Source organism: Heterocephalus glaber, unplaced genomic scaffold, assembly GCF_053883595.1.
Source record: "Heterocephalus glaber isolate CG9 unplaced genomic scaffold, H.glaber_assembly_v1.0 deba00001429, whole genome shotgun sequence".
Lineage (NCBI taxonomy): Eukaryota > Metazoa > Chordata > Mammalia > Rodentia > Bathyergidae > Heterocephalus > Heterocephalus glaber.
Genome location: NW_028258294.1, coordinates 11,421,571 through 11,437,099, shown reverse-complemented (window position 1 = coordinate 11,437,099; position 15,529 = coordinate 11,421,571). Strand labels below are relative to the sequence as shown.

At 40.9% G+C, this 15,529-nt stretch overlaps 1 protein-coding gene across 1 annotated transcript; it reads right to left on the bottom strand.

The window, feature by feature from the left end:
* Nucleotides 1–169: 169 nt before the first annotated feature.
* On the bottom strand, nucleotides 170–3,054 carry LOC147827878 (lysine-specific demethylase 4D-like). Its single transcript, XM_087212310.1, is given in 2 exon segments — nucleotides 170–1,625; nucleotides 1,627–3,054. Coding segments are annotated over 2 exon segments (1,419 nt in total). The 5' UTR covers nucleotides 2,236–3,054; the 3' UTR covers nucleotides 170–815.
* Between the last annotated feature and the right edge of the window lie 12,475 nt (nucleotides 3,055–15,529).

Here is a 15,529-nt window from a genome sequence, read left to right as displayed (position 1 = left end):
CTAGGATTAATGGTGTGAGTGCCACCCACCCTTAGTAGCCTATGTAAGATATAAAGGATAGTAAGAGCTGTGGTCATCCCTCGCTTGCTTTTTTTTGCTACCTTCTGCCTGTCATGGACTGTTTCTCCTCTGTGATGCCTGTCTGCCATGCTGCCCTGGGTTGGAGCCAGCCAATTGTGAACTGAAACCTCTACAAACTATGAGCTAAATAAACCTTTCCTCCTTTACCTTTGGGTGTCAAGTATTTTATCTCAGCGAGGAGAAAAGCAACTGAGATAGAATCGATGAATGTGATCGTAGATTCTTCTTGGATCCATCTATCAGAGATAAGTTCTATTTCTATATTCCCTTATTGTAAACTATTGAAAAGACAATGTATAAGTTCATTATATTGTTTATTTGAGCAATTAACAAAAACAAAGCAAAACAAAACAAAAATGATTGACAAAGCCTGTAGCCCTTAGAACCAAAGCAAGTGTAGACAATTAGTCAACAAAATGATTTCACAGCATTTATAAGCAAGTTGAATCAAAGTATAGAGACACATTAGTTGATTACTGTATAACTGGTTAATTGTTTACAGAGTCTCCTACAATTAATTATAGCTTGGCTAGAACAATTAAACTGTACATTAGATTGGTCTGTTGGGCCCTAGTGCAAGAGGCTTGTCCCTACCAATAGCCTCCTACAAATTTTATTCAACAGAGCCATTATTTCACTCCTGCCATGAACCCCACTGAGTCATGGTATGTTATGCTTTTAATGTACTTAGAATCTTGTAGCTAATACTTAATTCAACATTTTGGCATCAGTTTTCATAAATATTTTATTCTAGCTTTTCCCTTATTTCTCTTGGGGGCACTCTGAAAGGGGTATCCTGAGCCCCCAGTGCCTAGGAGGATGACCTCGGCCATGTCTGCCAGGTGCTGGGTGGAGAGCCACTCATTTTTTCTTGTGGGCCACTGTGGCAGCAAGGAGCTGAGGTGGTCTGGCTCAGGCTCAGTATCATCTCCGTGGCTCAAAGAGGGGATTCTGGGCCCTGGGCAAAAAGGGTCCCTGACCAAGTAGCCAGCCAGAACAGGCCCCGAGGAAGCACAAGCCTCCTGAGACTGAAGGTGGCCCAAATGCAGAGCAGTTCTCCAGAACACCTGGTCCTCCCTGCAGGTGGCCACCTCCTGCCTGGCAGAAATCGAGGGACCCATGTTGTCCACAATGGCCCGGTCTTGCCCTTCCTTTGCCAGCTCAGAGCACTCAGGGTCTTGGATGCCCATAAAGATGTCCATGGAAAAGCTGACCCTCGCCTCCCCACAGCTGCACTGAGACGCCACTTTACCATAATCGATCCACCGAGGGGTGGCAAAATTGATGGCCTCTGCACAGTTAAAGCCATGGTTGAAGCCAGCATGATGGCCATAGGGAAACGTCACCACGAACTCCCCAGCCTCCTGAGTCACACAGCTGAAGGGGATCCCATTGTCCCTGAGCACTGTGGGTGAGATGAGAGCCACCTTGTGCCTCAGGAAAGCCCTACAGCCCCTGGAGCTGCCTGGGAAAAGCTCCCTGGCTAGGAGCTCCAGGAGCCGACCATGCTCTGGGGGCACCACATACCAAGTTTTGGGCTCCCCCAAAGTGCAGGTAGTTGATGCTATAGAGGTCCTTGTCCTCCGTGTGCCATGCGAACGTGGTCTTCCACATGCCAAAGTACAGGTAGGGTGTGTTGACTCCCTCGATGACAACTCCACATTCCTGCTCCAAAAGATCCAGAATGGTTCCCAGGTGCCCAAGGTTCCACTCCTTTGTGTTTTCATCAAACAAGGAGCCGCTGATGTCAGCACCATAAATGGGAGAACCATAGAGGCGATACTTCCAGTATTTTCTCTCCAAATCTTTAAAACTCTGGTGTGGAGGAGGCTGGTACTTTTCACTGTTGGCCAGGTGAAGGTACTCCCCCACTGTCATGCCTTTCTTCCTTTTATGGTATTGAGTAAACACAACTGCACTCCGAGAGACCACCTGCTGCAGAGGAATGGCTATCATGAGGTCACTGATGTTGTCATAGGAGTCTCTGGCTCTCCATCTCTTGGGAGGAATGACTTTGGCTAAGCCAGCTCTGTGTGCACCCTGGGATTCCATGGAAGCAATGTATTTGCTGAAATCTGCAAACTCCTCCATGGTTGGCCTGAAGGTCATGACTGTGGAACCTGGATTCAGGGAACAAGAATGCTCAGGCTTCATCCCTGCAATGTAAGCATCATCCAGATCAACGTTTTGGGGGTGTTTTCTGGAATAAATGCTTTTTTCCCCCTTTGTTTTCTTCTTTTCGCTGCCAGAACTTGGCGTGCCCTGTAGCTCAGTGAAGTTCTCACTAAAGATTTCCCTCTCTTGCAGGCTCTTTCTGATGCTGAAGCTTATGTGAGCCAGCAGCTCCTGGTTTTTCCATAGCAGAAGTCTTGTCAAGAAGAACTAACCTCTAAACCTAAAGAAAATACAGGGTAACTTAAAATACATGCAAAACAAAAGAACTACTGTATTAATACTATACCAATCAATACTGAAGTTGCTTTATGTCCAATTTTAATGTCAAATGGTGACCAGGAAATAGAAAAACTATCTGAACTAAAGTAGAAATAAAATAAGCAAGTCTTCAAAGAAGTGTTTAACCACTCAAGTCTTCAAGCTAGATGAATTAATATGAAAGGAAAACTGTGGAATTGAAAAGCTGTCTTGATGGTCCCTGTGGGGATTTTGCAGGGATTAAGGCAGGAGAAAGGATAATTTCAGCCCATAGTGGGCAACACAGGAAGAACCCAGGTTTGAAATTAAATAGCCAAGTGCAATGATGTATGTCTGTCACACCAGCAATCTAGAGCATGAGGTAGGAGGATCAAAGATTTAATCCCAGCCTGAATAATTTATGTACTTAGCAAAACCCTGTCTCAAGATTTAAAATTCTAACACTCAGTAGGAATGATGAGCAAACAACACCAACAAAAACCCTGATTAAAGACTATTAGAAGAGAAAAAACATGAAGTATGAAGAAAAAGTGTAGAAAAAACAAGTTACAGTGGTGATAGAAGTAGGGGAAATAGCTAAAAATTTACTAGAGACTTTTTACTGTTCTTACTGTGTTATTTATTTTTTATGTATAATTAATTCTTTTTTTTTTGACAGAGTCTTGCTGTGTGGTTAGGATGGCCATGAACTCACAGAATCCCTCCTGCCTCAACCTTTGAAGTGCTGGGATTACATCAATGTGCCACTATGTCAGGCTTGTGGAATTGATTCTTGTAAACAATTTAGTGGTAGTAATTTTTTCAAAAGTATAAATATTCCAACCTGGTCCAACAGAACAGCGAAGGGTTCTACTTTCCAGCAACAAAATCCTGGTCCCTCTGAAGACACTCCCACACACTCAGAAAAGGTTTCCCTTGGCAGGGAGTATCCTGGATTTATACCCAGACAGCATTCTGATTTAATCAGTGTCCACAGAATATAATCATTGGGATTAATTCCTGGTTTCTCTTCCCACTTAATCCACTTAATCTCACTCTCTCTTTCCTTCCTTCTTTCTTTCTTTCTTTCTTTCTTTCTTTCTTTCTTTCTTTCTTTCTTTCTTTCTTTTCTATCTTTCTTTCCTTCTTTATTGGTACCAGGGATTGAACTCAGGTCCTTGGGCCTTCGAGGGAGGCGGCAGAACCATTGAGTTAAATCCCTGGCCCCATGCCTCTCACTTTCTTAATGTCAATTAAATCAAACTGAACTAAGGAGCTGAAAATCAAGGGGTGAGAAAAGACAAGATAGGCAAATATTAAACAAAGGAAGCCAAAGTAGCAATTCATAAGTAATGAATATGTTATAGAACCATCAGGGACATTCTGTAGTTATTGAAAAGAAAAACTTCCTAGGAATATATGACAAGGATGAGCTTTGTACACTTAGCCACACAGCAGTGAAGATAGAAAACAAACACTAAGCCGGGCATGGTGGCACATTCCTGTATTTCCAGCTACTTGGGAGGTGGAGTGTCTTAGTTACTTTTCTCCTTGATGAGACAAAATAGGAGGAAAGGCTGAGTGTCATAGTCACTTTTCTCACTGCTGAGATAAAAAGTAGAAAAAGATTATTTTGACTCACGGTTTGCAGAGGTTTCAGTTCATAGCTGGCTGGCTCCAAGGCAGGATAGCATAGCAGAACACCATCACAGAGGAGAAACACTTCAAGTAGAAGGCAGCAAGGCAGCAAGGCAGCAAAGTAGCAAAGGAGCAAAGGAGCAGCAGCAAGCAACAATAGCAGCCTTCTTTCTGTCTCTTATATTCTGTCCAGGCTACCCATCCTCAGGGCAGGCAGCACTCACACCCAGGGTGGGGCACCCTTAATCCTATCATCCCACCACTAATCCATCCCAGTATCACATCCTTAATCCCAGCATCACACACTTCATACAACAACCTCCTAAAAAGCCCCTTAGGGTCAGGAATTTAGATCAGTGGCACTGACACCATGCCTGCCTGGCAAGCGCAAGGTCATGAGTTCAATTCCTGGTACTGGGGGGAAGAAAAGCCCCACTATGACCCCATGAGGAGATACAAGCCATAACACTGAGGCAGACATATCACCAATTCCAGGCCACGGACAACTTAAGGAAACTACTTCTTAAAAAAGGGAGGGGGAGGTGGCATCTGGCATGTAGCTCATTGGTAGAGCACTTGTCTAGCATGTGTGAGGCCTGCATGCATGTGCACACACAGACACACACACACGCACACACACAAGAGAAAGAAAGCCAAGTTTAAGAGTTATAGACTAAATGTATGATGCTAGGAGCTTTTGGCTTTTTAACACCATTTTTTCAGAAACCAATATAACATAAAAGAAAATTAATAAGGCTATAGAAGTTTGAACAATATAGTTAACAACTTGATATAAGCTGCAATAACCACAAAGCAAATGAAAAATGCTTCTCAGTTCAAACAAAGCACATAAGCTTACCGATACAAGACTACACAACAAATACTAATGAAAATTCCATAGAATCAATAAACTGAGCACAATCTGAACCAGAATGAAGTAAAATTGGAAACTAACAATAAAACACAATCGAACAATATTTACTTGAAAATTAACATTCACATTCTACTGACTTTTAGGCTCAACTCAAGTAGTTGGTGAAAACAAACCATAACCATAGAAAATGGACTAATGGAAAAGAAAATGTTATATAAAAGTGATAGGATGATAAACAAAAGAGAAAAACACAATGTTTAAAATAATAAAACTGAAATCCAATTATTTTAAAGAAAAAGTACTAGAGTATTTATTTTAATAAATTTCCTGAACTCGGCAGGAAACAGAATAAGCCTGGAGCAGCTTGTAGTGCTGAAAATATGGGTACAGTAAGTAGAAACAAACAAAACTACTGATTGGATTTAACTGAACCAACAGAAACAGTTCCTAACAGTCAACTAATGAAGAAGCTGAGTAAAAGTATAAGGAAATTAAGGCCTTTTTTAATTACTTATGTTGGTCATTGCTGGAACACCTGACATACACAATTTAGAGAAGGAAAGATTTGTTTTGATTCACACTGTCACACAGTTGGCGGCTTGGAATAGAAACATCATGGTGGAAGGGTACTTAGGAAAGCCGTTCAACTCTTGGTGGCCAGGAAGCACACAAGAAGGGAAGAGCCAGAGAGGAAAGGTCCCCAAATTTCACCTCCAAGACCCACCCTGATACAGCCACAAGTTGTGCTTTGCTAACCTCTCTTAAACCTATTCAATTGACAAGATTAGACGTCAGAGAACTTCAAGGTACATATGAAATAAATATCTATGAGGTCTTACCATTGAAATACATGGCGGAATTAAGTAAACTTGGAGAGAAAAGACAACATTTTCTGGTGGAATTCTAAATAAATGAATTGAAACTTGGCTCACTATTGAAACCACTGTATAATTTTACATAGTGTCATAGTTGTCTATTCTAATGGATTTTGTGTGTTTTCTTTCACATTGATACTGTTCCATGAGGAACTGATTCATTGACAGGGGGAATTATTAGAGTTAGACATTCAAACAAAGCTCTGCAGCTGGGCGTGGGGGTGCACGCCTGTAATCCCAGCACTTGGGAGATTGAGACAGGAGATCTCCACTAGTTCGAGGCCAGCTAGGACTACAGAGTGAGTTCAAGGCCAGCCTAAACTACAGGGTGAGACTCTGTCTCAAAAAAGGGGGGTGGGGGTGGGGGTGAGTGGGAATTTAGCTCAGTGGCACCGTGCCTACCTGGCAAGCCAAGGTCCTGAGTTCGATCCCAGTGCTGGGAAAAAAAAAAAGTCTGTCTAAAATGATTCCTGGTTAAGAAGGAGGAGGAGGGGAACAGGGAGGAGGAGGAAAAAGAGGAGAAATAAAAGAAAGAACAAAGGTAGGTGATTTTGATATAGGAGTAGGGCAGTAGTGTGGCAAAGCTGGCCAGAAAATGAGCAGGACCTGTCAATTACAAGGGCAACGCCAGGACCCCGAATGTAGAACTTCTCCCGAGCTCCCAGGAGATGGGGACTGCATGAAAGCAGACAGGCCATCACAGAAGCCCGCTATCCTGAGTTTCCACATAGCCTGTGCCTCGTTTCTCAGACGCAGCCTGTACTTTTATTTTTGGTTTTACCCTCGTTTTTCTCTCTGTTTGGCCCAAGTTTGCTCTGCAGAGCTGGTTTCTCCCATACCAATTCACTCTGTACTTTTCAAATAAACTGTTGCGTCATTTTTGGCTTGTTTCATCCAATTCTTTGTTTGATGCAAGAAGGACCTGAAATACATTTTTATTTTTTTGGTAGCAGGGATCGAACTCGGGACCTTGCTCCTGCAAGGCAGGCGGTGGAGCCACTGAGCTAAATCCTCTGCCCAGGACTTGAAACACTTGATTGGTGAGCCATTTCAAAAAGAACTACCCAATAACAATTTCTCTTGATATCAAACTTGATAATTGAGCTGAAATGGATAGATAGAAGATAGATAGATAGATAGATAGATAGATAGATAGATGATAGATAGATAGATGATAGATAGATAGAAGATAGATAGATGATAGATAGATAGATAGATAGATGATAGATAGATAGATAGATAGATAGATAGATAGATAGATAGATAGATAGATAGATGATAGATAGAAGCCAGTGTCTTGGTCCATTTTAGGTTGCCACAGCAAATTCCTTGGGCTTGGTCCTTTATAAAAAAAGAGATTTATTTCGTTCTCAGATCTGGAGGTTCAAGAGCACGGGGTCTGGCTCTAGTAAGGGCCTCGAGGCAGATGATCTCACAATGGAGCTGCATATTCCAGAGGAAAAGAGCATATGACAAGACAGGAAGTAGAAACCAGGCAGGAGTCAGTTTGGATCTTTTCATAGCAACCCACTTGGCTGTGCAATAATTCACTCCTACCAGGCATGACCCACTCCCATGAAACAGCAATAATCTCTTCACGGGGGCGGGCCCCATGACCTCATTATCTTCCCTAGGACCCCCACCTCCTGATGTCAAAGTTCCTAATTTTCTTTCCCTAATTGGGACTTCAAGGTCCCACACCTCCACATCGCCAGTAGGGAGAAGCTTCCAGCACACAAACCTTTTCGGGGACAAATCATACCAGCTGGACACAGGCACAAGTATTTGAGGGAATCTGTATGTAACGAAGGCTGCAAACACATGCGGTGGGGGACGGACTTGCCCGGAAGTGATGTTGGTGCTGGTATGGGCGGATTTGTTTTCGTGTTTTACGTTTGGAAAAAATAAGGCCAATAGTCTATCTCACATCACTCACATAAATAAATACTGTAAAAAGGACAACTTTAAGACTAGTAGGGGACATACTAAAGAATGTTTTTAAACTCTGCGTGGAAAAATGTTTTCAAGAATTAAGAGCCTCCAGGTACAGGGGCCCACTTGATATGAGTCCCAGAGGCTGGAAGCTCCCCTGCGCCTTTGTTCCCCTGGTGGTGACTCAGCAAGCAGTTGAAGGGACCTGGGACCCGGCCGGCGGCGAGTGCGTACAGCCCCAGCCTGGTGACGCCTAGGCCTGCCGCCCCAAGTGGGAGCCCAGTTTACCACCCTGCCCCGCCCACCAGCTCCCCGCCCCCGCCCACTAGCACCCAGCCGAGCCCTAGTCAAGCAGCGCTGCGCCCTCAGTCGCCCTAGCCCTCTCTCGCGGCAGCACGAGCAGGAGGAGCGACCGCAGGAGCAGCTTCTAGCAAGGACTTGGACGCCAAGCAGGGGCAGATCTGTGCCCATCAGGGCTTTAAGGCGCCGCGGCGTGCCACTGGCTCCGGGAAGAGGGGAGGACACGGTGCAAGAGGCAGTCGGTGCCCAAATGGGTGGGTTATCTTGGAGGAGGAGTGGCGGCCCGCAGTGCTGCACCAAGAGACCTTGAGGAGGTGTCTGGGTCAGAGGAAGATTAGGCAGACTGGTGGGCAGGTTTGAGCAGAGGCAAGACTTAAAGAACAGAACAGGTTTATGTACCTACAGTCGCCAAATATTCTAAGACTGGGAAGTTTCTTTTGACGTAAGAGGGAAGCGAGCAATCAAAGTTCTCCTGACTATCTGGAAAGACTAATGCTGGGTTGTCCCCCCCCCCCAGTGGAAATTCCACGGTCACCCTTTCAAAAGTCACACTGTGTCATGTACGATTAGTGCACAGACCTCGGGCTTGCCCACTAGGTTGGGAATTGGGAGGACCCGGGGTTCGATGAGCCTCCTCCCGGACCAGGCTTCTTCACTTCCCTTAGCAAACAGCTGGAGAAGAGTTGCGACATGTTTGAGCTTGCCCTGGGGGATTTCAAATAGTTTGCGTGTATTTCAGATACTTTTCCAATATCCGTTCCAAAATAAAAATGAGTGTAAAAATATTCTAAAGCCAAAGCCATGTGGAATTTTTTTATACTCCTTCATTGTGCCCCCCCACCATGCTTCCCTGTGCCCGGTGTGATTAGTTATCTTTTTCACACCATTTTTAAAAAAATTTTATTTTATTGGTACAATTTAGGTATACAATATAAGGACATTCATCACTGGAAATTTGTACCTTTACATAATCTCTCTGGGTTCTTATTTTTCCCCCTTCCCCTGCCGTCCCTTCAACCCTTCCATCCCTCCCGATTTGCAAAGACTTTGTTTCCATTTTTTCAATTTCTCATATTAATTCCATTCCCTTCTTTCCTTTCCCCCAACCCTCCCACTTCCCCTTCCCCATTGCCCCTTTTCTTCCTATTTCACATTTTCTATTATACCTTTTAGTCCTTATTTACATTTTCAGTTTCTCACACTAGAGAAACTATTCGGTATTTACACGTGTGTCCTGTTTATTTCACTTAAGAGTATTGCCTCAATGTGCATCCATTTAGCTATAAATGTCTCTAATTTCTCAGTTTTTGTGCCTGAGTAGTACTCCATTTTATAACAACAACAACAAAAAAACCCCACATTTTCTTTATCCACTCTCCAGTTGATGGGCATTTGGGCTGCTTCCAAGTTTTAACTATTACAAATTGTGCTGCTATGAACATGGGTGCGCATATATCACTGTGGTATGATTCTTTTAATTGTTTGGGGAAGATACCCAGCAGGGGAATAGCCGGGTCAAATGGGACTTCCAGTCCTAGTTCTTTGAGGTATCTCCATACTGATTTTGACAGTGCTTGCACTAGTCTGCACTCCCAGCAGGAGTGGAGCAGGGTTGCCCTTTCCCCACAGCCCCACCAGCACTTGTTATTGGTTGATTTCACGATAGCAGCCATTCTTTCTGGGGTGAAGTGGAATCTCATCGTTGTGTTCATTTGCATCTCTCAAATGACTAGTGATGTTGACCATTTTTTCATGTGTTTATTTGCTATTTCTACTTCTTTGTAGAAGAAGTAGAAATGTCTGTTCATTTCAGATGCCCATTTTTTGGATTGCGTTTTTAAATTTGGGAGGTCTGATTTTTTTTAAGTACTTTATAGATTCTAGATAGTAGACCTTTGAGGAACAGCAGGTGAAGAATTTTTTCCCACATTGTGGGTTGTCTCTTCACACTGTTGGTGGTTTCTCTTGCTGTGCAGAAGCTTTTAATGAGAAGAGATCCCACTTGTTGATTGTTTCTTCTAGTTCACAGGCAACTGAGGTTTTGTTCATAAAATCTATTCCTACACCAATGTCTTCAAGAGTTCTACCTAACCTCTGTTCCAGCCGGTTCAGTGTTTCTATTTTAATATTTAGATCCTTAATCCATTTCAATTTTAGTTTAGTGCATGGTGAGAAATATAGATCTAGTTTTAATCTTTGGCAAGTTGAAACCCAATTTCTCCAGCACCATTTATTAAAGAGGCTATCTTTCCTCTAGTGGGGGTGTTTGGCTCCTTTATCAAAGATGAGATGACTGAGTGTGTCTGGAGTTGTTTCTGCATCTTCTAATCTGTTCCACTGGTCCTCAGGTCTGTTTCCTTGCCAATACCATGCTGTTTTTAATCACAGTAGCTTTGTAGTATAGTTTCAGTTTGGGGATTGTGATACCTCCTGCCCTGTCTCTGTTACCTAGAATTGCTTTTGGTATTCTGGGTCTCTTCTTGTTCTAAATGAATTTTTGGATTGTTTTCTCAAGGTCCGTGAAGTATGCTTCTGGGATTTCAATTGGGATTGCATTGAATCCATACAGCAGTTTTGGAAGTATGGCCATTTTCACTGTATTGATCCTTCTCACCTAGGAGCAGGGGATGTCTTTCCATTTTCTGATATCATCTCCAATCTCTCTTTTCAGAGTGCTATAGTTTTCAGAGAAGAGGTCTTTGATTTCTTTTGTTAGGTTGATTTCTAGGTATTCCAGTTTTTTGGATGCTCTTGTGTAAGCAATTGTTTGCCCTATTTCTCTCTCAGTGAGTCTATTGTTCATGTAGAGGAAAGCTATTGATTTTTCACACCATTTTTTTTTTCAGCTTTTGTCCATTTGACATCAGTCTGTGGTTTATTTTCTCAGATTAAATACTTGTAGGAATATATTTCAACCTAAATTCTTTTTTCATTCACAGCATTAACATAAATATATTAAAATATTTCAGTGGTTGGAATTAATGAAAAATATTCTTGGTGTTAAAGAAATGCATCCATTCCAAAACTTGTACAAAGCACAATCTTAAATCATCAGGTGCAGATTTGGACTTTTGCGGTATATCTCAATAAGTTTTGTCCAAGAACAACAATTTGTTCTTTTAGGAAATTGTGCCAACACGTTTTCCTGAGTTTTCACAATTGGTATTATTTCATTATCAACCTGATATGGCTATTGCTCTTAAAACTCAGTAGAAGTCACACAAGAGGTGAGCCACACCCAGCACCCAGGAGGAGGCTTCCAGGCCTCCATACCACCCCCCTCAGCACACAGGTGGTGAGCCATGTGGGTGCCAGCAACACACCACCCCCCACCCTCGTCAAAATGAGAACACATGTAAACAAATCTCAAAACCAGACTTCCAGATCACCTAAAGCAACCCCAAAGGGAAAGGAGATGGAACACTCTGATACTCATCCACCTGGCCTCCATGAACTGGCACCAAAAGAAGATCTGGAAAAAATTAAATCAGAAATAATGTCTCAGATAACAGCAGAGATTATGCCCATAGTGCAAGACATGATTAATAAATCTAGAGAAGACTCAGATTAAAAAATAGAGGAACTGTGGAACATGATGGAATCCCAACATAGGAAACAAATGGAATCCATCAAACAGATAACAATAGATTTCCAGGAGATTAAAAACTCCACTGAAAGCTTGTGCAGCAGAATGAGCCAATGTGAGGGCAGAATTTCAGACATAGAAGATAAGATTGCAATTAGTGATGAGGAAAAGAAAAATTGCTTTAAAATAGGAAGGGAACAAAAGAAATCAATCCAGCAGCTGCTAGATGATGCAAAGAAGAATAACATAAGACTGATCGGAGTCAGTGAAGAAACAGGAGAGAGTGCAGATGACATAAAAAACTTCACAGAAGTGATGGCAGAAAACTTCCCAAGCAGGGGAAAAGAACTTGACATACAGACAAGTGAGGCCTATAGGACTCCAACTAGCCTTGATCAAAAACAAATCCACACATAGGCATATAATAGTTAAGATTCCAGAAACCCAACAGAAGAACAAAATTCTACAAGCAGTTAGAGAAAAGAAACAAATCACATACAAAGGAAAGCCCATCAGAATCACAGCAGACTTCTCAACACAAACCCTCAAGGCTAGAAGAGCTTGGAGTGACATATTTCAAGCCCTAAAGGAAAACAGCCTCCAACCCAGATTGATGTACCCTGCAAAACTATCTTTCAGAATTGATGGTGAAATAAGATACTTTCATGACAAAGAGCACCTTAGGAACTTCATGAATACCAAAACAGCACTCCAAAAATTTTAGGCAAAATCCTAGGAAAAGATAATGAGGATCACAACCCCAGGAAGCCCAGGAGAATGAATCTATTGGGCATGACAAGAAATTAAATGCAAAGGGGAGAATCCAACAAAAAGAAAAGTCATGAAAATGATAAGTCAATACGTATCTGTACTGGCTATTTATCATCTTCTTGTGTCTACTTTTCAATTGGATTGTCTATTAAGGAGCTGTAAGAGCTCTTTATATATTCTGGTCTTAGGTTATATATACTATAAATATGGTCTGTTTAAGGACTATTTTTCATTTTCTTAATGATGTCATTTAAAGTTCTAAATTTTGATGGAATGTCATTTATCAATTTCTTTCTTTTATACACCATGTTTTGTATATCCTAGGAAATTCTTGCCTACCCTAAATTCATGAACATTTTCCCTTATAATTTCTTCCCAAAGCGTTACAGTTTTAGTCTTTCATATTTAGGTTCATGGATCCTTGCAAGTTATTTTTATGCATGGAACTAAAGGGTTGAGGTTAATTTTTTACATACGGATACCAGGTATTCTAGTGCCATTTGCTGAAAACACTATCTTTTCCTTGGCTCTTGAATTGAGTTTATGTTCTATAAAATGTTAATGTTAAATAATCTTTCAAAACTCAGTGGACCATATATGTGTGGTTCTATTTCTAGATTCTCTGTTTTATTCCATTGATCTATATGTCTTTCCTTACGCCAACACTGCCTTGATTACTGCAGCTTTAGAAGAAGTCTTAAAATTAGGTACTAAATGTCTTCCAACACTGTTTTTTTTTTTCCTTTTCTTTTTACTTTTCTAGGTCTTTGTACTCCTACATAACTTATAAATTTCAATATCCAGTTCTTCATTTTTAGCAAGTATACACAGACCTGAATTTTTATATATACCTTGTGTTTTCTAATCCTGCTAAAGTCAAATACAAGTCCTAGGGGCTCCTAGGGATTTCATAGTATTTTCTCTGTAGGTCATCATTTCATCTACATATAAAGATTTTGCTTCTGCCATGCCAATCCTATCCTAATTGTGTCATTTTATTGCCAGACTATTTTGGTTGGGCCTATGTTTCAAAGTTTAATGGACAGATGAAGAGTAGGCATATCTGCCCTTGTTCCCCACCTTAGGGAGAAAGCATAGTATCTTTTCCATTCATATAAGGCATTTCTGCTGAAAGTATGGAATACATGTCTTATCCGTTAAGAAGGTTCTGTTCTACTTCTAGTCTCCTGATAGCTTTGACCATGAATAGCTGTAGAATTTAGTCCAATACTTTTTCTCCAACTAGTGACAGGATCATATGGCTTTTTCCTTTCCTCTGTTAAAATGATGACTTATGGGGGTGGATCTTCCAATGCTGAACCAACACTGCCATCCCTATAATAAAACCACTTTCTACATACTGCTAGATCTGACTTCTAATAGTTTGTTTTCTTAAACAAATTTTTTTCTATGTTCATACTTGTTTCTTCTATTATCTGTATCCACTTTTAGGATTAGCACAATGTTGATTTCCTAAGATCTCCCCTTTCCAGGGGAGAAGTATTCCTCCTTTCTTCAGCTTTAAATGTTTGATATAATTTATCAGTTAAAATGTATATGAGCCTGCTGTTGTCATATAGGTAGGTTTCCAAGCTAGGAATATACTTTCTTTATTAGGTGTTATTCAAATTTTATGTTTCCTCCAGAGTTAGTTTCATTAATTTGTCTTCCAAGGTACTTCTTAGAAGTTGTCAAATTTATTTTTAAAAAGATTTTTGTAATATGCTTTCTCTATCCTTTTAAATTCTATAAAATCTGTGGTAATGTCATGTAAATTTTGGTATTGTAATTTTTAAAATGTATAATTGATATTGTGTAATAGGAAGAAAAGGTCTAAAGGAGCAGGGGAAGTGGGAGGGGTAGGGGAAAGGAAAGAAGGGAAAAGAAAAAAATATGAGAAAAGGAAAAAAGAGGAAACAAAGATTTTGCAAAAAGGGAAGGGTGGAGGGGGTGAAGTTAGGGCAGGGGAAGGGGAAAAAAATAAGAACGAAGATACATCATGTAAAGGTACAAGATCCCAATGATGAATGTAACTGTATTTTATACCTAAAATGTACCAATAAACTTAATGAAAAAGAAACCTCAGTAGTATTTTAACACAAAATATAACTTTATGAAGCTGATGATTTTAGGGATTTTTTATTTTGAGACAGAGTCTTACTGTGTAGTTCAGGCTGTCCTTGGACTCACTATATAGCCCAGGCTGGCCTCATCCTCAACCTCTGGAGTGCTGAGATTACAGGCATGCACCACTACACCTGGTTTAGGGAAATATTTTTGTCAAAATGCATGTGGTAAATATATCTCATAATGAAAACTACTATATTTTGGGAGTTTCTTTAGTACGCTCAATTGCCAGTTTCCTTCATCTAAAATCCCTTTTTCAGTAAAATAATTTACAAAGGGGCATGGTGGCACACACTGGTAATCTTAGTAGCCTGGGAAGCCAAGGAAGGAGGATTCCAAGTTGCAGGAAAGCCTGAAAAACTTAATAAAACTAGCACAAGGACCCAAGTTCGATCCCTGGTACCAAAAACAAAAACAAAAACAAAAACTGTCTCAATATGAAAAAAAAATAAAAGCTGGAGATGTGACTCAGTGCAAAGGGCATGGGTTGAAGCACCAGTACTACAAGAAAGAAAGAAAGAAAGAAAGAAAGAAAGAAAGAAAGAAAGAAAGAAAGAAAGAAAGAAAGAAAGAAAGAAAGAAAGAAAGAAAGAAAGAAAGAAAGAAAAGAAAGAAAAGGAAGGAAAAGAAAGACCAAACAGCTAAAATGTAGAATACTTTGCAAACATATTTTCTTCAATGTAAATTCCTCTTAAAACATTTTCAGTTGTGTAACTTAGTGACACTTCAGTGAAGCTGCCATGTTTACCAACATGGTAAGGAGGTTAGAGTCTAACCCCCCCTGCTAGTCAGCAGTGGTTGCTCACAGTGCAGTGAAATGGCCTTCTTGCTGTTCAGCTGTTATGGGCTTACTATTGTCCTTCAAATGTCTCATCTTTTCTAAGTTGTAAATAACTACTGTTTGTCACAAAACTACTTTAGGGAGCAATGGAA